The following is a 25,416-nucleotide window of genomic DNA, read 5'->3' as shown; positions in this document are numbered from 1 at the left end:
AAGTACTGTCTGTGATATTGCCCCAATAATGTCCGCACAGAGCAGTCACTCTGATCTGGGAGAGCGTGCGCGCCTCTCTATCACATTAAATCTCCTTCCTGAAGTGTCACCGTTCACGCCTCACGAGACATCTCGCAGGACTGTCAAGAGAGCGTGCCAAAGATAAGGTGAATACTTTCCGTCCTCAGGCAGGGTGGTTTAACAATGTCCATTTACACTTGTTCAGCAGCTCCCGGTGCCTCCATCAGGTCCGGTGCAACTTCTGCGTGTCCCTCTTTATCACAGAGACCTGTGTCAGGAAAGGGTTATCATTTTTTTTTGTTTTAATTCCTTTTCTTACCTACATCTCTTCCGTCTTGCCACTGCAAGGGCTTCAGTTAGAAGTGGGCAAGCCTAAAAATTAACAGGGAAAGCCAAAGGGACTTCTCTTGTTCTTACAGTCCGTGCATGAGTTTAACTTTGGCAATATTTGGCATGTAAATCATGCAATAAACGTGCCAACTAACAATGAACTCTAGTTTGGCAACCTGCTTAATGCGCTGCTCGGTGGTGAATGATTTGATGAGACTGATAAGATGCCTTCAAAACTCAAAAAGTGTATTTCTTTAACAATGAAAGCTTTTCACCCAGTATATCAGAATATATCTCTCTATTGAGAAATGTTATTTAAAAGTGAGAGATTTTAGATGTGAATGTAAAAATATTCCTGCATGACCCAGATGACTGTGCTATTAATGAACTAGGAGGCAGTCTTCTACAACAAACTAAAGAGACTTTTATTTTCAGTGCACATCGTGAACACAAGTATTTCTAAGTGCTCAACTATGTGATATTGAACAATAAGGAGCCTCTTTGAAAGAAACTGTTTGCTTAGGATCACACACTTTGGTCCAGCAGGGTAGCCAGGATTGATCCCAGATTTTCCAGTTTAATTCTGTACAGGCTATGTTACATGATTTTCTTCTGGCACAGAGATTTGCCACAATTCATACAATGCTAAACTGCGGCCAGGATTTGAGCCTGGGTTCCCATGTTATATGGTCAACAGCTGTAGCCATTAGGCTTGATCACCTCCTGCAAGAGCTCATCTGGTTTTAGGTTGGATGTTCCAAAGGGACCTCTAACTGGGCCAGAGCCAGCCCTCGGACTTGAACCTGGCTCAAGCTTTCAATTGCTCGCCCTTCTCCAGCGCCAATCCCTTCCTTTCTGATAAACTCATACCTTCATACCGAGCCTGCTGTTATGCGCCTCCATGAATGAAAAGCGGTTTTCAAATTTCTATTGTCCTGAACAATTAGACTCGGACTGTCTTCTGGAAAATGATGTTTTGTAAGTTTGTTACCAGTGAGAGGGATGGATTAGTGGTGTTTAGCCCAGTGTTTATTATCTCTGGAAGGAATACTTATGCATTCTGTTTCAAATCACACTTTGACTTTCATGTGATATGGTGTATATATGTCCCTATTTCCTCTGAGTATTTAATTTCATCAGATTAGTTTCTCTGGCTTTGACTTTCATCCAACATACAAGTCTTTAATTCTGCATACTGCAGGGTACAATTCAGAGCGCTGTAGTTGGAGCTGAAAGCAGTGGGGATTTCTCACAATGCCTGTTCGTTGTATCGTAAAGGGGGTCAGACTACTTGCTCTTCCAGTACTAGCACACTGTATTTTAGCAACAGAATGGCAGTCTCTTTTTCCTACAGTGGTATGATCGAGTGGAGTGTGTTTACAAGTGTTAATGTGAAAAACGTGCAGTTCCAGTCCAATTGTTCACCTTCCCAGGGAAGATTTATTACTCAACACAACATGCTTAATGCACTGCTTGGTGGTAAATGTTTTGATGAGACTGTTGTAATTGTGCAAACATTTCAGCCAACCACATAATCCAGGATCACACTTATTTTCAAAATAGTAAATAAAAGTTGTTTACAAAAAACAGCCCAGGAAGTTCCAGAGCACACTCACTTGGATTTCGAACAAATTAGAGCTGGAACACAAGGGCTGAACATAAAATTAAGTGTTGCTTAGTGTGCTGCATCCACCTGCCTGTCACATGTTTATATACTAGTGAGGCTACCTTATGCGTCGATTACGAGTGCCTGGAATAGGGAATATATAACACATGTTGAAAACCAATACGCCTGGGTAGAGAATTTAAAGTGTGTGATAAATTTCACTCATTGCAAATTTGAGCCATCTAAGATTGGGTACAGCTCGCAGGGTTGGTCTTACGCCCCACCACCTTTGAAATTCACCAGCCGCCATTGTCAGGTAGTACACAATTATGACTTTCACAGAGGGCTTGCAGATGGTGATTGCCCTTCCTAGCTCTTCTTCTGTCCCCACGAATCTGGGGACTGCCTACTGTTCCCTTCTATTAGAATGATCTGCTGCCCCAACCACTTGTGTTGGATAAACCTCACTTGTCTGTAAACTATGATTAGCATTTCTTTGTCCATACCTCAAGCCCAAGCCAGCTTGAACTGCTTTCTTTGAAGTAAGCGCCTGGGCCCCAGTGGACTATCACTTCCTGATCACCGGCCTCCAGAGGGATGCTGACCAGGTTTTAGCTGGGCTGCGTCCACTATGGTTTTTCCTCAGGGCTGCCTAATTTCTGGTAGTCACCAGAAGTCAGAAAGTTGTCTCTCGCTATCACGAAGGCCGGTCTGGTGCTTGCATGTCTGTTTAAGGTCTATGTGCCTATGCAGGGTTAAGCATTTGGGACTTCTGCCACCTTGCTGTATCATCTGCTGGGGTGCATCTCACTGGGCTCTGCTCCTCTCCCCCTGCCCACTCTTCTGTGACAAGGACTCTGCTTTCAGACTCTGGCAGTGTTGAGTAACAGACACTGTTCACTTTTCACCTCCCCAGGCTGTGATGCCAGAAGAGCTGCTAGAACATAGTCAGGGTCGATGTTGTTAGTTATAAGGAGCTAGGCAGTTGCTGGGAGCACACATATATCACTACATGCTCTGCTTGGCATTGCCCACTAGTACCTTTATTTGTAAAGAAAAACCATGGATTAAACTATCCAGCTTTAAACTGATCAAGCAAGCTGGTAGATTAGCATTGATGATTGGGGATAGTTCTACATGGAAGGGAATGCATACAAATGTGATGGCTCCACGGGGAATAGTGTAGGAAAGGGCCTCTTCTTGACATAGTTACCACCCGCATTTTGCCTGGTACATGATGTGATTTAGACCGAAAGTGCACAGGGTTCCAAGTGCCAGAGCTCCATCCCAATACTGCACAGTTGTCAACTCATTTGGCAAAACCTTTGGCACCCTCTGTAAGTCCACAGTAAATGGTACCCCTGGTACCTAGGGCCTACTAAAGGATGTCCATAAGGGCTGCAGCACAAGTTGTGCCACCCTAAGGGACCCCTCACCAAGCACATGACAGGCTGCCATTGCCGGCTGCATGTCTTGGTGCAGACAAAAGTGAAAACACGACATGGCACACAGCCTTTGCGCCATTTCCCCTAACACTGCATGCAGTATATGTAAGTCACCCCTCTAGCAGGCCTCACAGCCCTAACGTAAGGTGCATTCTATTGCATGTGAGGGCATATCTGCACAAGCAGCTATGCCCCTCCTAGGTTTTGTCGATTCTCAGACATAGTAAGTGACCAGCTATGCCATTTTAAATGCATGTGTTTGACACTGGTCAATACGAGCTCCCCAGCTACATGATGTCTTCACTGAACATAGGGATGTTTGGTATCAAACATCTCATATTGGTGAACCCACACTGATGCCAGTGTTAGATCTATCAATACATGCACCCAGGGGATACCTGAAACCCTGCCAGCCTCTGGTGTGCTCACAGACTGGTTTCTACCAGCCTGCCACCAGAGACACCGTTCTGGACCCCTAGGGTGAGAGACTTCTGCTCTCAGGAGGCCCAGAATAAAAGCCTGTCAGAGAAGAGGGTGTAACACCCCCTCTCATAGGATTACCTGCTAATTAGCCTTCCTAAGGTGGCGAGCCTCAAAGGGCTGCCTCCTTTGAAATGCGAATCTCACTCCACTCACAGGAGAGGAAGCTATCCCACCGTCCAGAGCCCATTTGGCACCTAGAAAGGCAGGAAAATTAGCTAGTCAGGTAGGAATGCCACCTCCATGCTAGTGCCACCCCTAAGGTGGGCTACTGCAAGGTGGACACGATTTTTCAAAGTTAGCCATTTTGAGATGGCATATCTAGGAATTCTGGGACAGGATTATTCCCGCTTCCCAAAGGAAGTGGTCATATAGGGGGCAAGGTGATTGAAGGGTCAGTAGCCCATTGGCTACTAACCTACACTCCCCGAAATTCAGTATATATTGGTGCCCCTGGCACCAGAGAAGCAGATCCTGATGACCTAAGAAGGCCAAGGACAAAGAAGAGCCGCAAAAGTAGAAGAGGTGAAAAGAAGCAGCTGACCTGGTACCGACCACGTCAGCGTGTCTGCATCCCTCTTCGAATTCTGCACCAAAAGTTGATTCGTCCTGCAGATGTGACTCCATAAACCTTAAAAAGAATTCCTATTTAAAAACGTACTTACTTGAACGATTTTTTTGTAATGCCTAAACAAATCTAAAGATACTTGCTATTTTTATAAATTGGTGTGGATCTCCTTCTTGAGTCGTGTGTCTCATTTATTGACTATTATGTGTATTTGTAGATGTCTTGCACTCCTCTGTGTTAAGCCTAAGGCTTCTCGAACACACTACCCCTAAATAGAGCACTTTGGGATTGCATAGCAAGCCCTGTCTTTACACTAGGGAACCCTGGGACCCTTTACACAGTATTCCCATACCACATAAAGGGCCAACTTACTACAAGTAGAAATTGTCTACTTTCTAACACCTTTAGATTCCCCTGCCCTGTTTTATTAAGACTCACCTAACAGAGGAACAATCAATCAAATTAGGCCTTTTTGCTATTCTGCATTAGCAAACCCTTGCATCTTGCACCATAGTTGCATGCCCTGGTCTCACTGACTCCTTTCATTCAACTTCTACACTGGACTGCATGAGCGTTGGAAACCGAACACTGCTCTGTGCTAGGGTGACCAGATTTTGAGGAGCAAAAACCGGGACAGGTCATACATAAAATAAGGACTAAAGACATTACTCACTTTTATATCTGGCCTGTCTAATTTTTTTGCGTAGCTTTGTAAATGTGTGCGTGCGTGTGTGTGTGTGTGTGTGCATGTGCATGTGCGTGCGTGTGTGCACGTGTGCACCCCAACCTGCCCCACCCACCTCTCTCTCTCTGCTCCCCACTCACCTCTCTCTCTCTGCTCCCCACTCAGTCTCTCTGCTCGGAGCAGACAGGGGACTCTGTCGCCTGACAGTAACAGATAAAATACTCTAATTATTTCATACTTTGTAGGCCTCTTTAACTTGTGTCCCTAGATCATCTGACCTTTGTCCCAAAAGCCGAGACATTTAGTCAATAATATGACCTTTGTCCCAAAAACCGGGACCTTTATTTAATAATATGACCTCTGTCCCAAAAACCGGGAAATTTATTTAAAATTAGGAGAAGCGTTGGGACAACGGGACAGTCCTCTAAAAACCGTGACTGTCCGGGAAATCCGGGACGTCTGGTCACCCTACTCTGTGCTCTCTATTTAGAGTTGCTCCCCTTCAACATTATTCCTAAGAGAGGTGTTTGCCCTAGGAAGGTTGGCTTCAGCCATCAAAATCTCTGTTCCTTTGTAAGAAAACCTGATAATTAAAGTGCATAGATCCCTTCCTGCTTGGTAGGAAAGTAAGCAGGCAGCGAGTAAGTTAGTCCCCGGAATCAAGCCATACTAATCTTTCTGCCTGAGTTGAGAGTTTGTTGTTTACATTTTGTCCCTGTTGTACCTATTTTCCTTTTGTCACCCTGTAAAATGCTACAGGTTAGATTTCTCAAACTCACTTTTGCTGGTTTATTTTTGGGTGTATATTAAGGGTGTTAATCATACACATTCTGTATTTATTTTACTGTATCCCTGCCACATTCAACTATTAATGGGTTGAATATGTTGCCGTCTGTAGTCTGTATTGTTCCTGATAAAACCTTTTTGAAAAGTTGTTTCACAAAGGATAAAACAATGTCAGACACAGTACACAATTTAATCCAAACTGAACGCCAATATTTATCCACCAGTCTCCATACTAACTCCTTTACTTATATTTCCTCTATTAACTGTCACTTGTACGCAGAAGACATACGGGTAAATAACTCCATTTGAACCATAAGAGCTAAAATGCCGCAGTATGTTTAACACCCTTGTAATGCACCACACTAATCCTTATGTAATAAAGCATGGTAAAGCAGCTGCTTAGTATCATGTCTAAGCTTCATAAGATATCTATCAAGTAAATTTAATTCCTGCTTTGTAAAAGTGGAAAAATGTTAACTCTCAGTCAAAGGTCATGCCTTGTTTCTTTTGATGCTTGCATAATGAATGTGTCTGAGGAGTGTACAGTGTTACTAGTTACCAGTAACATTGTTATAATTTCTTCTCTTTTTGGCAGAATCTGGGTGAGGCCGAGTATGCTGTGGCTCTGTTTATGTACATGCGCCTCTTGGGATACCCTGCTGAGCGGATCAGCATTCTGACCACCTACAACGGACAGAAGCATCTTATCCGCGATGTGATCAACCAGCGCTGTGGAAACAACCCTGTGATAGGGCGACCAAATAAAGTAAAAATATAATCTCTGTCTTCCCATCTCTGAGGCAGATAGTCTTTGCTCCCCTTTTCTTGTCTCTCCATGCATTCCTGTACGTATATTACCTGTTGTCAGATAGCAGGACTTCCTTGTGGACCGTGCAGAAATGGTGGCATGTGCTGAATAGTTATACTTTTCTGTTGAGAGAGAGTTTAAAAGATGATTCCTTGTATTATCGTGTGGCTTTACAGTTAGCATTTATACGAGCAAGTAAAACTTGCTTGTGTGAATTTGTGGTGATGACATCTTCGTTATTCAAGGTGAATTAAATATTATCTCTATAGTAACCACTTATCAGCATGCACAGCATACTTAACCACACCTGATGTTGTTTTTAGCTTACCCATTGAGAGGGCTAAGCTATTGTTAAGGGTGTTTTGAAAACTGCTTAGTACTTACATCATTCTTTAATGTAACCATTGCAACTGAGAAAGCCTGAGCCAGAATTAACAGTAACACAAGGTCCTCCAATGTCTTTTCATATGGCTTATAGTTAAATAACAAGCTTTCTTTTCTCCTAGATAACTACTGTTGACAGATTTCAGGGACAACAGAACGACTATATCCTCCTTTCTCTTGTGCGAACTAAGGCGGTGGGACATCTCAGGTATGTAAAAAGCCACCAGAGGGGCAGCTCAGTTACATTTTCAGTTTTTAGTTACCATGCACTAATGTTGTCACTCCCTTACAGGAGGCTTGCATTGGTGAATTGATATTGACAGCAGTGGAAAGGGCGAACAGGTCACATTAGTGTGCCCAGCTCCATATTTGTTGTACTCGACATAAAGTGCTCATTATTTCCTTTCCTACTACATCTCTCTTCTACCATTTTGCAGGCTGTTACTGATTGCATCCCCCATCTCTTCACTCTATTGCAGCACTATGTAAGGCCTGAGGTCTTCCCTACAGCACGTGTTGTAGAAGCCTCAAGTCTCCCTACCTCCACTCAGACATGCTAGCTCCTTCTGCATGTTATGCATTAACTATTTAAATGTCAACCTATTGCATGTTCGGATGCCTCGATCCATGTATGCATTCATATTTGTCTGTATTGAATCCTTATTTTCTTGAGGTAACTCCTTTTCCTTTGACCTTTTCATGCTATTTTCAATCTGTTGTTATCTCTCAAAGATCTTGATGTCATTTGCTCTGCTCGTGACAAGGTTCTCATCTTATGTCTGATATTCCTTTTGAGAACCTGGCAAGTTACACCACCTGTGTACCATCTTCTTCATTGAGGGTACATCAGCTGTACCCTCAATGAAGTTGGCACCTGCATCAGAGCACAGACACTGTACATTCTACAGTCACCGAAGTGAGACCCTGACATACTATTTCATGGAAACCACTGACAACAGGTGGATTACATCAGTGTTCATTACTGATTTTGGTCAGCAGGAGTCTATTGCTAGTATCATTAGACAACGAGCCCAGTTTGTCAACCCTTACCAAGACTCTCATTGTTGCTTTTCTGCAGAGTGTCAGTGAGGTGGCTTTATTGCTTGAGTGAATGTTCATGTCCTCTAGCCAACTCAAAAGGTCTCTAAATGGCCACTTACTATAAAGGATCTAGTTTGTCACAGACCATAACTATGCATTGTATTCTGGAGGTGGAAAATCAGAGTCGAATGATAGAAACTCCATGTAAACTTAGTCTTCAGCCAGACAGGATATGAAAGCTGTTGAGAAGGCACCTCTGCAATAAAAAGAAGTCAGCAATGTAATCCCCATGCAATCTTTTCGCTGGTCGGTTAAGATCTCAAGATGAAGTCCATTCATGCTGCCTTATTAGTACATATTGGGGATTTGTTTGGACAGCCACAGCCTTGACTTTTTGTAGGAACTAACGTTTTTCAGAAATGTCCTTAAAGGAAAAAAGGTTGATGTTTTAGGAAGCCGGCTTTCTATGCAGAGTAACAATGTAGGAGTACACTATGCAGATAGGACAGGTGACCCGTAAAGGCTGACAGATGTTAAAGTATTAACCTTAAATGCTCTCTTGTATGGTAGTGTGAGCGAGCAGTTTAGGCTTATCAGAGGGTAGTGCTCAGCATTTGTTGAACACACAGAGTCAATAAATGAAGACACACACTCAATAAGTAATTCATGACCAATTTAGAAAAATAATATAGGGCCTGATTTAGAGTTTGGTAGATGGGGTTACAGTGTCACAGACGTGACGGATAGCCTCTCTTCCGTATTAGGATCCCATTACATCCTGTGGGAATCTTAATAAAGCAGATGGGATATATGTCACATTTGTGACACATCCGTCCGCCAAACTCTAAATCAGGCCTATAGATGTTTATAATAATTTAAACACCAAGACCTTCAAGATCAGGTAAATACTTTTCAAGTTAGCGATATTTCAAAACTTAGAAACTACACCTGTCAGATTTGAGGCATGAGCCTTGAACGCAGTAATGTTATCCTATGTGGAAAATGCACAATGCACAGGGTCACTTGCTATTGACTCCCAGGACTGTTGTTCTGGATTTAAAGTAAGTAGAGGCCAAGATCTCTAGAGCCACCAGCAGTTTTGGGTTACCTGCCCTTGTGTATCCATGCGCAGAGGTGCTCCAAGTGGTGGTAGCCTCAGACGCTAGTCTGGCTGAACCCAGAGGAGGGGTCAGTGATACTGATATGCCTAATTTGTAAAAGAATGAGTACCAGGGCCCGAAGCTGTGCTCAGAAGCCCATGGTTGGTGCAGTCAAATGTCACGCCAAATACCAAAGCTGTGTAGTCTCAAATCCATGCCCCTTCCCATTTATCTGACTCTTGCAGGTTCCTGCTTTCTTGCATGTCGGAAAAATAAGTGGTGTCCCTCCCCCCCCCCCCCCCCCCCCCCCCCCCCCCCAAAACAAAAAGAGCTGGTGCCCCCCATTGGCGACCACGGGTTCCAATTATCCCTCATTGGTAGGTCAGTCTTGGCAGTGTTGGTGTTCAGACTGGACACCAAACAAGCCTTGGTTCTTGCAACTGGCTGGGGTAATCCGGGTATTGGTGCAGGAAAGCTCCGGGCAGGCTCACCGTCTTGAAGACAGTCTAGGTTGACGGAGTTGCACTCCTGGACACTCTGTATCCTCTTCCTGATGAATTGCTCCCTCTGTGGACCCGATAGTCAGCAAAACGGAGAAGCAGACAGTTGTGGTTGGTGCAGGGAAGTGGCTTCCCACACCGAGATGCTGACTGGGTACCGACGTGCTGGCAGTCCACCAGGGCTCTGGGAGGATGCACAGCTGCAGGATGAGTCGGGTCTTTGCAATTGTCGGAATTAGAGCAAGGAGGGTTTTGTGCCAAGTCCACAGACGGTCCTCAGTTCTTGCGTTGTCGGCTCTTCTTTGTCTTTTTTTTTTTTTTGTGGTCAGGAGAATCATAGTTCCTAGTGTCAGAGGGCCACTTGAATACTGAATTTAGGGTTGTTTATGGGCTACTTACCCTAGGTCTGACTACACCCCCTATATGACCACTTCCTATGAAGAGTGACCATAACCCTGTCCCAGGGCTCCTAGTTCCACCAGAAACAAGATGGTGGAAATCCTTACTTTGTGGAGCACATCCAGCTGCCCACCTTAGGGCTGTGACTAGCCTGATATTGCAACATGCCTCTTGGCATCGCTAAGTTCCCACTTGTCCTGGTGCAGGGGGTGACTTTCCCCAGGTCTGGGAAATGCCAGGGTCACATATCAAAGGCAGCAGAGGCTTTGAAGCCTCTGGCCTTGGTATGCTGATTAACTAGCCATCTTGTTGGGGAAGGTGATAACTTCTTCCTCTGGATAAGGCTTTGTTTCTGGCCTCAGAGTGGGGGTCTCTCACCTCCAGGGGTTCAGTAACTTGTCTCTGGTGGCAGACTGGTCGATTTGAGTCATCCAGCACACTAGAGGACAAGTAGGTTACAGGGGGGACCTCTAAGGTGCCCTCTGAATGCTTGTCATGATAAATCCAATCCTGGCATCAGTATAGATTTATTAAGATGAGGAGTTTGATACGAAACCTCATAGGTTTCAGTGAAGCCGTTATGTAGCTGGGTAACGTGTAATAACTATTGCCCAGTACATACCTTATGATGGCTTCTCTGTTCACTTGCAATATCTAGCAATAGAACAAGATATCACAGGGGCATATCTGCATTAGTATTATGTATTATAATGCACCCCGTTTTAGGGCCCGCAAGGCCTGCTGTAGGGTGACTTGCATATAATACGTGGGCATTACACACAGGATGTGTGCAGTGTTGTGTTTCCACAATGGTTTGCACTATTTCATCCATTCTGCGATGGCAGTCTGCATGTATTTTGGTGTGGGACCTTTTGTGTGACATAATACATGCTGCAGACCATAGGGACCCCCTTTAGTACCCATGCTGTAGTTATCAGGGGTACCATTTACTAGGGACTTACAGATGTGCTAAAGTCCTTGCCAATTGGGTTACAATGGGATATGTCTTTTTTAGGGGAAGGAACACTGGCACTGGAGCCTGGTTACCAGGCTTCAGTGCACTGTCAGTCGAAAACCAGTATCCAGTAATTCAGTGGGGAACATCTGCAAGGAGAAGACCAGTTTCCAACAATGCTAAAAACTGAATCCGTGTTTAGCTGGACTATGTCACTTTAACCAGATGGAATGATACATCAGGGCTGCACGTTACACTGATTAGAATGGTAGATGACGAGAGCTATAACCTGCCATCTAAAGCTGATTGTAAGTAGACTGTGCTGTAGCAGTGCAGGTTCATTTCAGCACCCACATTTCCCATTGTGGATGGACACAGAAGAAGCCCTGACACCGGGTGGCCTGTTAGACTTCTGCACTAGTCAATGTGGCAGATGGGACCTGCAGTCTGCTTTACAGCAAGTGAAGATTGTGCATGTATCTGCTGTGAGATTGCAAGGCAAAAATATAATTGCTTTCAAAGAGGTCTTGTCAGAATGAAACAATCTCTAGACCTGAGTGTCTGTCTGTTAGGAAATGTGGGCCACTAATTTAAGGAACATATCTGCTCATAGCATTTGTTGCTGCAGATACATATGTTCTGCATACTCTTGCCATCTAGTGTTGATGCGGACGTTTGCAAGTAGTTTCTCTTCAAAGAACTTTCGAATCATGAAGTATAGTGAGTCCTTCCTTAGCTGTTTGTCTTTGGGGGGAAGTTAAGGGGCCTTCAGTGTGAATGTATAGAGGGTGTTTGTATCGTTATGAGGGTTTCTAGGAGAACATAAAATGTCAAGGCATGATGTCTCTGTTCTTAGTATTTTGAGCAAGGCTAAATACTTCAAAGTTCAGTGAAAACAGGAATTGTAATATACAACAGTTTCCAGTTGACATTATAAATACTTGGGGCTTCTCTGTACCACCTGACCTTAAACAGTCCCTTTTTTCTTCCAGAGATGTTCGCCGTTTGGTGGTTGCCATGTCAAGAGCCAGGCTTGGCCTTTATGTCTTTGCCAGGGCCTCGCTGTTCCAGAACTGCTTTGAGCTCACACCAGCCTTCAGCCAGTTGACAGCCCGCCCTCTTCGCCTTCATATCGTTCCAAGCGAATGCTTCCCTGCTAAAAGGCTGGTATGTGCGACCTTATAGTCCAATTGGCAGTGAATGCTTCTCCATGCTTTATTTTCTTTTTGACAAGCTCAATCACGCCTTAGGTATTTTCAATCTCTGCAGTCCAGTTCGAATTTTATTCTTTTAAAATCAGCTCCAGGTCCTGAGGCCTATTAAAATATATTTACAGATGCTGAGCACAGATTTATCTGACCAGATTTTGCTTTACCTTTATTCACTATTTAATGTCTTTTCCAATTCAGGAAGTTTGGCCTAGTCCCCTTCCAAGCTTCCCTTGTGATAATGTTTCCAAACTATGCACAGGGCACTCTGTGCTCTTTTGACCTCTGTGTACATACCCACAGCCTTGTTGTTTGTACTCCCTATTCTTCCAAAAGCCAAAATTAGACATTATGAGCCAGCCTTTGCTTTCGTGCAACAACTTGGTTCTGTTGAATTATGCAATGCTGTTATTAATTTTATAAGATATTACCTGGTAATCAGGAAGAAGTATGGGGCTTTGTCCTGAGGGCATTTATCAGATGCGCTACAAGTGTGTGTGTGTAAATGTGTGTGTATGTGTGTGAATATATATATATATATATATATATATATATATATATGTGTGTTCGATGGCATGTGTAGCTGCAGATACACATGCTGTGCACATCCCGCCATCTAGTGTTGGGCTCGGAGTGTTACAAGTTGTTTTTCTTCGAAGAAGTCTTTTCGAGTCACGAGATCGAGGGACTCCTCCCATTTCGGCTCCATTGTGCATGGGCGTCGACTCCATCTTAGATTGTTTTTTTTCCGCCATCGGGTTCGGACGTGTTCCTTTTCGCTCCGTGTTTCGGGTCGGAAAGTTAGTTGGAATCTCAGAAAAATCGTCGGTATTGTTTGCGTTCGGTATCGGGTTAGTTACAACAGATCGACACCGACTTTTGAAGAGCTCCGGTGGCCCTTTGGGGTTTTTTCGATCCCCCGTTTGGGCCTGGTCGGCCCGGCCACGTGTCTCTTCAAGGCTGATGGAACGGACCCCATTCCGATTCTGCCCAAAATGTCATAACAAGTATCCATATACAGATCAGCATCTGGTCTGTAACTTGTGTTTGTCGCCGGAACACAAGGAAGATACTTGTGAAGCCTGTCGAGCGTTTCGGTCCAGGAAGACACTAAGAGACCGAAGAGCAAGAAGACTGCAAATGGTGTCGGCGCCGACAGGACAAGAGCGTTTCGAAGAGGAGGAAGAAACATTCTCCATCCATGAATCGGACTCGGATGAGATCGATCCCGAAGAAACGCCGAAAACCGTGAGTAAGACGTCGAAACACAAAGCTCACGAAAAAACCAGTAAAGCCCAGGGGACGCCACCGCCAACAGGCCATGGCTCAACCCAAAAAATAGGTGACCGATCATCGGCACCGAAAAAGGGCATGCATGTGGCGAAGTCATCCGACTCCGGTCGAGATACCGCCACACAACAATCTCGGGCCCGATACAGCGGCTCCGAGCAGATTCGGCACCGAGACAGTGGCACCGAAATGGTTCGGCACCGAGACACCACGACGCCGAAAATAAAGAAGGTTTCCTCGGAGCCCAAAAAGGCAACCGAAAAGATTTTGATTCCGAAACATCCAGCCTCGGAACCGAAATCAGGTTCCTACACAGAGGAACAGGGATTGTCCTCCCAGATGCAAGGACATAAGTTCGGAGAGGAACTTGAATCAGTTGAGCCGGACTACACTCAAAGAAGGCTCCACATTCAAAAGGACACAGGGAAGATAAGCACTCTTCCCCCAATTAAGATTAAAAGAAGACTTGCCTTTCAAGAAAAGGACAAGCAGCCACAGGCAAAGGTGGCAAGACAAACAACTCCACCACCATCAATGCACACATCACCGGTAGCCACTCCACCACTGATGCAATCCCCGACTCATACTGCAATGAGTCAAGATGATCCCGATGCATGGGACCTTTATGATGCTCCTGTATCAGATAACAGCCCAGACTGTTACCCTGCAAGGCCGTCGCCACCTGAAGACAGTACATCCTACAGGCAGGTGGTCTCAAGGGCAGCTGCTTTTCATAACGTCACCTTGCATTCAGAACCAATTGAGGATGACTTTTTGTTTAATACACTCTCCTCCACTCATAGCCAATACCAAAGCTTACCTATGCTCCCGGGAATGCTAAAGCATTCCAAACAAATATTTCAGGATCCTGTAAAAGGCAGAGCCATAACTCCAAGGGTGGAGAAGAAGTACAAGCCACCGCCAACAGACCCTTTTTATATTACGCAGCAATTAACACCAGACTCTGTGGTTGTTGGGACAGCTCGCAAGAGAGCAAACTCTCATACCTCGGGAGATGCATCACCTCCAGACAAGGAGAGTCGCAAATTCGATGCTGCGGGTAAAAGGGTTGCAGCACAAGCAGCAAACCAATGGCGTATTGCCAATTCACAAGCACTTTTGGCAAGATACGATAGAGCTCATTGGGACGAAATGCAGCATTTCATAGAACACTTACCCAAAGAGTTCCAGAAAAGGGCACAAGTGGTAGAAGAAGGACAAAGTATCTCCAATAATCAGATACGGTCAGCAGTGGATGCAGCAGATACGGCTGCAAGGACAGTAAATACTGCAATAGCGATAAGGAGACACGCATGGTTGCGTACATCAGGATTCAAGCTGGAAATACAACAAGCCGTGCTGAATATGCCCTTTACTGAACAGCAGTTGTTTGGGCCGGAAGTCGACACTGCTATTAAAAAACTCAAAAAAGATACTGATACGGCAAAAGCCATGAGCGCACTCTACTCCCCACAAAGCAGAGGCACATTTAGCAAAACACAATTTAGGGGAGGGTTTTGAGGTCAACCTACAGAGGCCACAACCTCACAAGCAAAGCCCACTTATCAAAGCCAATATCAGCGGGGAAGTTTTCGGGGGCAATATAGAGGGGGACAATTCCAAAAAAATAGAGGGAAGTTCCAAAGCCCCAAAACCCCTCAAAACAAGCAGTGACTTCCAAGTCACACATCCCCAACACATAACACCTGTGGGGGGGAGACTAAGCCAATTTTACAAACATTGGGAGGAGATAACAACAGACACTTGGGTACTGGCAATTATCCAGCATGGTTATTGCATAGAATTTCTCAAATTCCCTCCAAACGTCCCACCGAAAACACACAATATGTCAAAACAACATATAGATCTTCTAGGACTAGAAGTTCAAGCATTGCTACTGAAAGAAGCAATAGAATTAGTACCAAAACACCAGAAAGGAACAGGAGTTTACTCTCTGTACTTTCTCATACCCAAAAAAGACAAGACTCTGAGACCTATATTAGATCTCAGAACATTAAATACCTACATCAAATCAGATCACTTTCACATGGTTACATTACAAGACGTAATCCCACTGCTCAAACAACAAGACTACATGACAACACTAGACCTAAAGGATGCATATTTCCATATACCGATACATCCTTCACACAGAAAGTACTTAAGGTTTGTATTCCAAGGGATACATTACCAATTCAAGGTGTTGCCATTCGGAATAACAACTGCGCCAAGAGTTTTTACAAAGTGCCTGGCAGTCGTAGCTGCACATATCAGAAGGCAGCAAATACATGTGTTCCCGTACCTAGAAGATTGGTTAATCAAAACCAACACACTAAAAAGGTGTTCACAACACACAAAGTAAGTATGTCATAGAAACCCTCCACAAACTAGGTTTCTCAATCAACTACACAAAGTCACACCTTCTGCCGTGTCAAACACAGCAATACTTAGGGGCGACAATCAACAAAGCAAAAGGGATTGCCACTCCAAGTCCACAAAGGGTTCAGGCATTTCACAATGTAATTCAGGCCATGTATCCAAAACAAAAAATGCAAGTCAAAATGGTGATGAAACTCCTAGGCATGATGTCCTCATGCATAGCCATTGTCCCAAACGCAAGGTTGCACATGCGGCCCTTACAACAGTGCCTAGCATCACAGTGGTCACAGGCACAGGTTCAACTTCTAGATCTGGTGTTGGTAGACCGCCAAACATACACCTCGCTTCAATGGTGGAACAGTATAAATTTAAACCAAGGGCGGCCTTTCCAAGACCCAGTGCCACAATATGTAATAACGACAGATGCCTCCATGATAGGGTGGGGAGCACACCTCAATCAATACAGCATCCAAGGACAATGGGACACTCACCAAAAACAGTTTCACATAAATCACTTAGAACTATTGGCAGTATTTCTAGCGCTGAAAGCATTTCAACCAATAATAAGCCACAAACACATTCTTGTCAAAACAGACAACATGACAACTATGTATTACCTAAACAAACAGGGAGGGACACACTCAACACAGTTGTGTCTCCTGGCACAGAGAATATGGCATTGGGCGATTCACAACCACATTCGTCTAATAGCACAATTTCGTGGGATACTTACTACATTTGCAAAAGTCAGCTTTTTCTTCCATTAAGATACATCTTACAGCAATTTCAGCTTACCTGCAAATTACGCACTCAACTTCTCTATTTAGGATACCAGTCATAAAAGCATTTATGGAAGGCCTAAAGAGAATTATACCACCAAGAACACCACCAGTTCCTTCATGGAACCTCAACATTGTCTTAACACGACTCATGGGTCCACCTTCGGACGTGTTCCTCCTCGCTCTGTATTTCGAATCGGGAAAGTTAGCTAAATATCACAAATTTGACAGTATTATTAGCGCTCGGTACCGGGTTAGTGTTATCGTATCGGCACCGATCGCAGAGGTGCTCCGGCGGCCCGTTGGGGCTTCCGCTTTTCAGCGGGGCCTGGTCGGCCCGAACGCATCCATCGACAAAGACTAATGGATCGGACCCCCTTTCGCTTGTGTCCGAAGTGCCACTCGAAGTATCCTTATACAGACCAACACCTGGTCTGTAATCTGTGTTTATCACCAGAACACAGGGAGGATATGTAACCAGGCGCCTCCGGACGCCGGTTCTTTGTCGGAGCGAACGACCGCCGGGGGATACCCCGGGGGCACCCGAGGGATTCCTGACGTGATGACGTCCAACGTCATCCGTCAGACAAAAACAGGAAGGACGGCCGATGGAAGAGAAGCGCTGCGCGACCCAGAGAGAGACGCCGACGTCAGGGAGAGCCGGAGAGACGAACGCCACGGACCGCCAAGAGAGAAGGGAAACCCCGCCGTGGACGAGGAACAACGGACGGAGAGCGGAAACCCTTGGGCGCCTCCCGCCCCTGCCGAGACGAAGTCGGGAGATCCCCTACAAGCCGGCCGCGTCCCTGGAGGGGCGTGGCCAAGTCAGGTACGAGCGTACCGGGGCTGGGACTGGGGTTCTGGGTGGTTGGCTGGGTTTAAGGGGGCTAAGAAGGGAGGGCTGAGGTCGTGTAGGGAAGGGGAGCCAATTTGAACAGGACCACAGTTAACTGAAGAATAACCACACAAGGACCGTACCCAGACCAGTGAATAAAACTGTAAGGGGGTCACAGAAAGGGCACAACGAAAGGAAGTCACAAGAGAAAAGTAACCCCACATTCCTCCACCTCCACAGAACCCCCCCCCCCTCACTCCTTACTAACCCCAATTAACCGTATATAAATAATTTTCCCCACTTACCTGTTCCTTTCTCCTTCTTTGTTTTGGGGAAATCCTGGGGCCATGGGAGCCGGGTGAACAAGACCTCTCCCTCCGAACCGGACCAGGCCGTCCCGGGAACACCAAGGAACCCTGAAAAGAAAAGGGATTTATATTAGTTTTGGACTTGGAATATAACAGTTTGGCGGAAAAGCTAGTGCTACAATCCCAACGAACAAGAAAATAAACGTACTACACCCTTAAGTGCCGCGTCTGTCACCTTCTTCCAATATCCCCTCGACTCGGGATAAAAGACCCCGTCACAGGATACTTGTGAGGCCTGTCGAGCGTTTCGATCAAAAAAGACCCTTTGTGATCGACGAGCGAGAAGACTACAAATGGCGTCTACACCGAGAGAACAACTCAACGCCGAGGAGGAGGAAAGAATTTCCATCCAGGGGACGGACTCTGACTTTTCCGAAAGTGAGCGAACCACGACGATGCAGAAAACAGTGAGTAAAACTGCCCTGTCCAAAACTCACACAAAGATTGTTAAGGCCAAGGGGACGCCACCGCCAGCAGGCCATGGCTTAACCCATCGAAAAGAAGGTGACCAAACATCGTCACCGAAAAAGGCCAGAGATTTGCTGAAGACTTCCGACTCCGGTCGAGATTCCGGCACCGAACGATCTTGACACCGAGAGTTCGACTCACCCAAGTTGAGAAAAATACGTCGGAACTGAAAAAGACTTTATCGGAATCATCGGTACCGAAAAAAGCGTCTTTGGAGCCGAAAAGAAGCTCTTACACAGAAGAGCAAAGACTTTCCAGCCAAATGCATGAAAAGCACAGATTTGAGCAGGAAATAAGTATGGTTGAGTCAGACCATACGCAAAGGAGGTTGCATATCCAGAAAGAGACTGGAAAAATACAAACTCTTCCTCCAATTAAAACAAAAAGAAAGAGTCAGAAATGCAGCCAAAGGCGAAGGTGGCCAGAGAAAAAACACCACCACCAAGTTTTTCTCCACAACCTTCCCCACTACACTCACCACAGTTGTCTCCAGTGGGAACACCTCCTATGCATTCACCTACACATACAGGGATGACGCAGGATGATCCTGATGCATGGGACTTGTATGATGCACCAGTATCAGACAACAGTCCGAACTGTTAACCAACAAAGCCGTCACCTCCAGAGGACAGTACTGCATATACGCAAGTACTATCAAGGGCAGCTACTTTCCACAATGTAGCAATGCACTCTGAGCCAATAGAGCATGATTTCCTGTTCAACACCTTGGCATCCAACCACACTTCCTACCAGAGTCTGCCAATGCTCCCGGGCATGCTCAAACATGCAAAACAGGTATTCCAGGAGCCAGTCACAGGAAGGGCTATCACGCCTAGGGTGGAGAAAAAATACAAGCCTCCGCCAACGGATCCTGTGTTTATAACACAGCAACTGACACCAGACTCAGTGGTTGAAGGAGCAGCAAGAAAGAGGGCAAACTCTCAATCGTCAGGAGACGCTCCACCGCCTGACAGAGTAGGAAGTTTGACGCAGAGGGCAAACGAGTGGCAGCAGTGGCAGCAGAGGCAGCCAATCAATGGCGGATCGCAAACTCACAAGCCCTACTTGCTCGCTATGACAGGGCACACTGGGACGAGATGCAACACATTATACAACACTTGCCCAAAGAACACCAGAAACGTGCCCAGCAGGTTGTGGAAGAAGGACAAGCAATATCCAACAACCAAATAAGGTCCGCATTAGACTCGGCAGACACAGCAGCACGAATGGTCAACACTGCGGTAACCATTCGCAGGCATGCATGGTTTTCGAAGCTCTGGATTCAAGCCAGAAATCCAACAAGCAGTGTTGAACATGCCTTTTAACCAGGAACAATTGTTTGGGCCAGAAGTGGACACAGCAATTGAAAAATTAAAGAAGGACACGGACACGGCCAAAGCCATGGGCGCGCTCTACTCCCCACAGGGCAGAGGCACATTTAGAAAGCCACAATTTAGACTGGGGTTTCGAATGCAAACACCAGAGCCTTCCAGCTCACAAACCAGACCCACCTATCAGGCACAATACCAGAGGGGAGGGTTTCGTGGCTTATATAGAGGTGGACAATTCCCAAGAGGAAGGGGAAAGTTCCAGACACCTAAAACAAGCCAAACCAAACAGTGAGTTCAATGTCACAAAACCCCAACACTTAATACCAGTGGGGGGGAGACTTACCGCATACTATCAAAACTGGACACACATTACTATGGACGCATGGGTCCTAGCTATTATCCAACATGGTTATTGCATAGAATTCACAAATTTCCCACCAGATGTGCCCCCAAGGGAACACAATATGTCCAAACAACACTTAGACCTATTACAACTAGAGGTCCAAGCATTATTACAAAAACAAGCAATAGAGTTAGTACCCAACCATCAGAAAGGAACAGGCGTCTACTCACTATACTTCCTAATTCCAAAGAAGGACAAAACTTTAAGACCTATATTAGACCTCAGAACACTGAATCTCTACATCAAGTCAGATCACTTCCACATGGTAATACTTCAAGACGTGGTTCCCTTACTAAAAAAGGAGGACTACATGTCAACATTAGATCTCAAGGATGCCTACTTTCACATACCCATCCATCCTTCTCACAGAAAATACTTAAGTTTTGTAATACACGGCGTACACTATCAATTCAAAGTGTTACAGTTCGGGATAACAACAGCCCCAAGGGTATTCACAAAATGCCTTGCACCAGTAGCCGCTCGCATAAGGAGACAGCACATGCACGTATTCCCATACTTAGACGACTGGCTAATAAAAACCAGCACTCAACAACAGTGTCTTCTTCACACGCAATACGTTATAGAAACTCTACACAAAGTAGGGTTTTCTATAAATTACCAGAAATCACATCTGCAGCCATCCCAAATACAACAATACTTGGAAGCAACACTCAACACACAAAAAGCTATTGTCACTCCAAGTCCACAAAGGGTCCAAGCGTTCCAAAATATAACATCAAGCATACAGCCAAACCAACACTACCCAGTAAGGTTTGTAATTAAACTTCTAGGCAGGATGTCTTCATGCATAGCCATTGTCCCAAATGCGAGATTACACATGCGGCCCTTACAACAGTACCTAGCAAAACAATGGACACAAGCACAGGGTCAACTCCAAGATCTAGTGTTGATAGACCGCCCGACACACTTCTCGCTTCAGTAGTGGAACTTTATCAATTTAAACCAAGGGTGGGCATTCCAGGACCCAGTGCCTCAAGATGTGATCACAACAGATGCTTCCATGATGGGGTGGGGAGCACACCTCAACAAGCACAGCATACATGGACAATGGGACAATCAACAAAAGCAACTCCACATAAATCATTTAGAACTGTTGGCAGTGTTTCTAGCATTAAAAGCATTTCAACCACTAATAGCCCACAAACACATTATTGTCAAAACCGACAACATGACAACAATGTATTATCTCAACAAACAAGGAGGGACACACTTGTCACAACTGTGTCTTTTAGCACAAAAAATTTGGCATTGGGCGATTCACATTCCAGGCATTCAAAACCAGTTAGCCGACAATCTCAGTCGAGATCACCAACAAACACACGAATGGGAAATTCATCCCCAGATCCTACAAGATTACTTTCGACGCTGGGGGACACCAAAAATAGATCTATTTGCAACAAAAGAAAACGCAAAATGCCAAAACTTCGCATCCAGGTACCCACACCCTCAATCCAAGGGCAATGTGTTATGGATCAGTTGGTCAGGGATATTTGCTTACGCTTTTCCCCCTCTCCCACTCATTCCTTATCTGGTAAACAAACTGAGTCAAAACAGACTCAAACTAATACTCATAGCACCAACCTGGGCTCGCCAACCGTGGTACACAACACTGCTGGACCTATCAGTAGTACCTCACGTCAAATTACCAAACAGGCCAGATCTGTTAACTCAACACAAACAACAGATCAGACACCCGAATCCAGCATCGCTCAGTCTAGCAATCTGGCTCCTGAAGTCTTAGAATTTGGACACTTAGACCTTACACAAGAATGTATGGAGGTCATTAAACAAGCTAGGAAACCTACTACAAGACATTGTTATGCAAACAAATGGAAAAGATTTGTTTACTACTGCCACAATAATCAAATTCAACCACTCCATGCTTCCGCAAAGGACATTGTAAGCTACTTATTACACTTACAAAAGTCTAAACTAGCATTCTCTTCTATTAAAATACATCTCACAGCAATATCTGCCTATCTGCAGATTACACATTCTACATCTCTTTTTAGAATCCCAGTTATCAAAGCATTTATGGAGGGATTAAAGAGAATCATACCCCCGAGAACACCACCAGTACCTTCGTGGAACCTTAACATTGTATTAACACGACTCATGGGACCACCATTTGAACCCATGCACTCTTGTGAAATGGAATACTTAACTTGGAAGGTAGCCTTCCTAATAACTATCACATCTCTTAGAAGAGTAAGTGAGATACAAGCATTCACTATACAAGAACCCTTTGTACAAATTCATAAACATAAAGTGGTTCTCCGTACAAATCCCAAATTCTTACCGAAAGTTATATCACCATTCCACCTAAACCAAACAGTGGAACTCCCAGTCTTATTTCCACAACCAGACTCAGTAGCCGAAAGAGCCTTACATACATTAGACATAAAAAGAGCACTAATGTATTACATTGACAGAACAAAACAGTTTCGCAAAACAATTGTTTGTAGCCTTCCAAAAACCTCATGCAGGAAATCCTATATCCAAACAAGGCATTGCCAGATGGATAGTAAAATGTATTCAAACTTGCTATATTAAAGCAAAAAGAGATCTACCTATTACATCAAGAGCGCATTCCACTAGGAAAAAAGGCGCCACAATGGCTTTTCTAGGAAATATACCTATGACAGAAATTTGAAAGGCAGCCACATGATCTACGCCTCATACATTCACAAAACATTACTGTGTAGATGTGTTAACAACACAACAAGCCACAGTAGGACAGGCTGTATTACGAACATTATTTCAGACAACTTCAACTCCTACAGGCTAAACCACCGCTTTTGAGGAGATTACTGCTTATTAGTCTATGCACAGCATGTGTATCTGCAGCTACACATGCCATTGAACGGAAAATGTCACTGCAGATTCACATGCACCCTCCCACCTCCCCGGGAGCCTGTAGCCGTTATAAGTTGAATGAAAATTGTAAATTTGTAAATAAATACTTTTTTAATACACATTATGTACATACATACTTACTCCATTGCATGGGCACATCTAGTATATTCACAACTCCTACCTCACCCTCTGCGGGGAAAACAATCTAAGATGGAGTCGACGCCCATGCGCAATGGAGCCGAAAGGGAGGAGTCCCTCGGTCTCGTGACTCGAAAAGACTTCTTAGAAGAAAAACAACTTGTAACACTCCGAGCCCAACACTAGATGGCAGGATAATGCACAGCATGTGAATCTGCAGCATCTCATGCCACGAACAGATGTACACTGGGTAAGTGCCATTTTCCATACATGTAGAGAGAGAGAGAGAAGCAGTGTTAGACAGGGTGTTTCAAAATATTGTATTTCTATGTAAGTTCTTGTTGTTTAACATTCTGTTTCATATTGTAGGGTATTTAACATGCTAAACACTACAGTATATATTGTTTTATTATTCTCTAGTTTTAAAAGGAATTTAGTCAAATACCATTGGTAAAAAAAAAAAGCACTTTCAGACAATTATCTTGACTTTGTTTTCCACCCTGTGGTAGTAAGGTCCCCTTAACACTTGATCCTGGCTCATGATCTGTTTTTATCTGCCTAATCGATAGGGGAAATGTGTATGCTTCACTTAGTTCCTTTTAACTTTCTGCATTTCACTCTTTTCCTATAATATAAGGTTTGTTTTTTTTCTAGCAATTTTTCACCAGGGTTTTTCTCCTAATTTGTTAATTGAGCCACAAAGTCAACACCTTTTTTAAATAAATAACATACTGGAGGTGCTTAGAAATGTGCGAGGTTACACATCATATGCACCTTCCAAGCTGTAATAAGGCAACTCTCACCAGCCTTTGACAATAGTATGTTGGTGGCATGCCAACTTCACTTACATTCCAAAATATTTTCAACAAACCAGAGCTGTAATAAACATTATCACATTTGTTTTTTTAAAACAAAACTGGTTCTACAACGAATGCAGCAAAATGCATATAAAAATAAGAGTTGAAAGAAATAGAAATGCCATTAGAAAATGAAAGGATATAGTAATAAATATGTGAAACAATATTTGGAGATCCACAGGGCAGACAGGCGCTAATGCGCCTTAGCCATAGTGGTTGAGGTTGTGTGTATCTGGTATCTTGGATTTGTCCTACGCTTATGCATATTGGGCGCCTTCTGCACTTGACTGTCTGGGTAGCACGAGCAAGCCAACGAAGACTTCTGAGGAAGGTAGCATATGGGTGTTAAGACTCCAAACTCAGAGTCAATCAGACTAATGATAGCCTTAGTAAAAAGGGAAGTACTTTCTTGAAAACTGCACAGTAATGTAGATTCAGGTTTTGGTTATATAAAGTAAAACGGGTACCAGCTATGTTATACAGTCTCGCAACAATTACAATAGAATTTTAGAAGCAACGAAACGTGTGAGCTCATAGTTAGGCTGTTCAAGCATCTACCCCCAATTTGCAACTTCCAGTTTGTATTGTATCTCAAGCAAAAGCAGATCATGCTTAAAATTGTTAATTTTGCCAATATGCAGGATTATCTGCGTCAAAGATCAGTCTGTCATTTGAAGCCCTGTTTTACCCATTTACTTAGATTCTGTATGGGGCTCAGTGGTCCATCCGTCCCTCCCCCCGCAGTCATGATCAGTGCCTCAGTGAGCGTGTGCAAGATCGTGGTCCGTGATTAGCATTGTGCCACTGAATGACGAACAGCACAGCAGACCTCTGCAGCAGTCCGCTCAGCTTCAGTAGTTGTAGCCTCTAGATTAGTGGGTATCCTGAGACAGTGAGGCGTTTTTGAGCCGCCGAGGACTTGCATTACTTTGGGAGACTGGCTGTCAGACACACTCTAGCCCTAGGTCACAACAGCTTTGGAGTACTCTGCAGAGCACATTTTCTGAATGCAGTGCAGTCTGCTTTGTGCAAGGTGATGGCTCTTATAGCAGTTATTGGTAATTCTAGCTCCACTTTGGAGTATCCAAAACATGATCACAATGGAGTGTGACAACCTGCACCTGACTATCAGCCTTCCTGATCTAGCACTCAGAGAAAAAACAAAAAGCAGCATATCTAGCCTGAAAAAATCCTTTCCTGTAACCGAATCTGCTGAAGCACAAAAGGAGCTCTAAATCACCAGTTACCTGATAAAAGATCCTCATAGGATTTGTAAAAGCAGCTCTGTCTCCATTCTCCCTTTTCTCTGTATCTGCGGCTCCTGCCTTGTGTTGTGGGAACACAGGCTATACGCTCACAACACTGAGTCCTGCTA

General features: G+C 44.5%; 1 protein-coding gene across 1 annotated transcript in view; it reads left to right on the top strand.

Annotated features, from left to right (window-relative positions):
- Window positions 1-25,416, top strand: part of AQR (aquarius intron-binding spliceosomal factor) — a 576,085-nt gene that overhangs the window by 511,091 nt on the left and 39,578 nt on the right. Inside the window, exons 31-33 of the mRNA XM_069208869.1 lie at window positions 6,517-6,687; window positions 7,236-7,321; window positions 12,101-12,275. Of these exons, the coding sequence (XP_069064970.1) occupies window positions 6,517-6,687; window positions 7,236-7,321; window positions 12,101-12,275 (432 nt within the window). The remainder of the gene's footprint in view (window positions 1-6,516; window positions 6,688-7,235; window positions 7,322-12,100; window positions 12,276-25,416) is intronic.

This window comes from Pleurodeles waltl, chromosome 9 (genome assembly GCF_031143425.1).
Source record: "Pleurodeles waltl isolate 20211129_DDA chromosome 9, aPleWal1.hap1.20221129, whole genome shotgun sequence".
Classification (NCBI taxonomy): Eukaryota; Metazoa; Chordata; class Amphibia; order Caudata; family Salamandridae; genus Pleurodeles; species Pleurodeles waltl.
The sequence above is the reverse complement of the archived record's forward strand: the minus strand, read 5'-3'. Positions and strand labels throughout refer to the sequence as shown.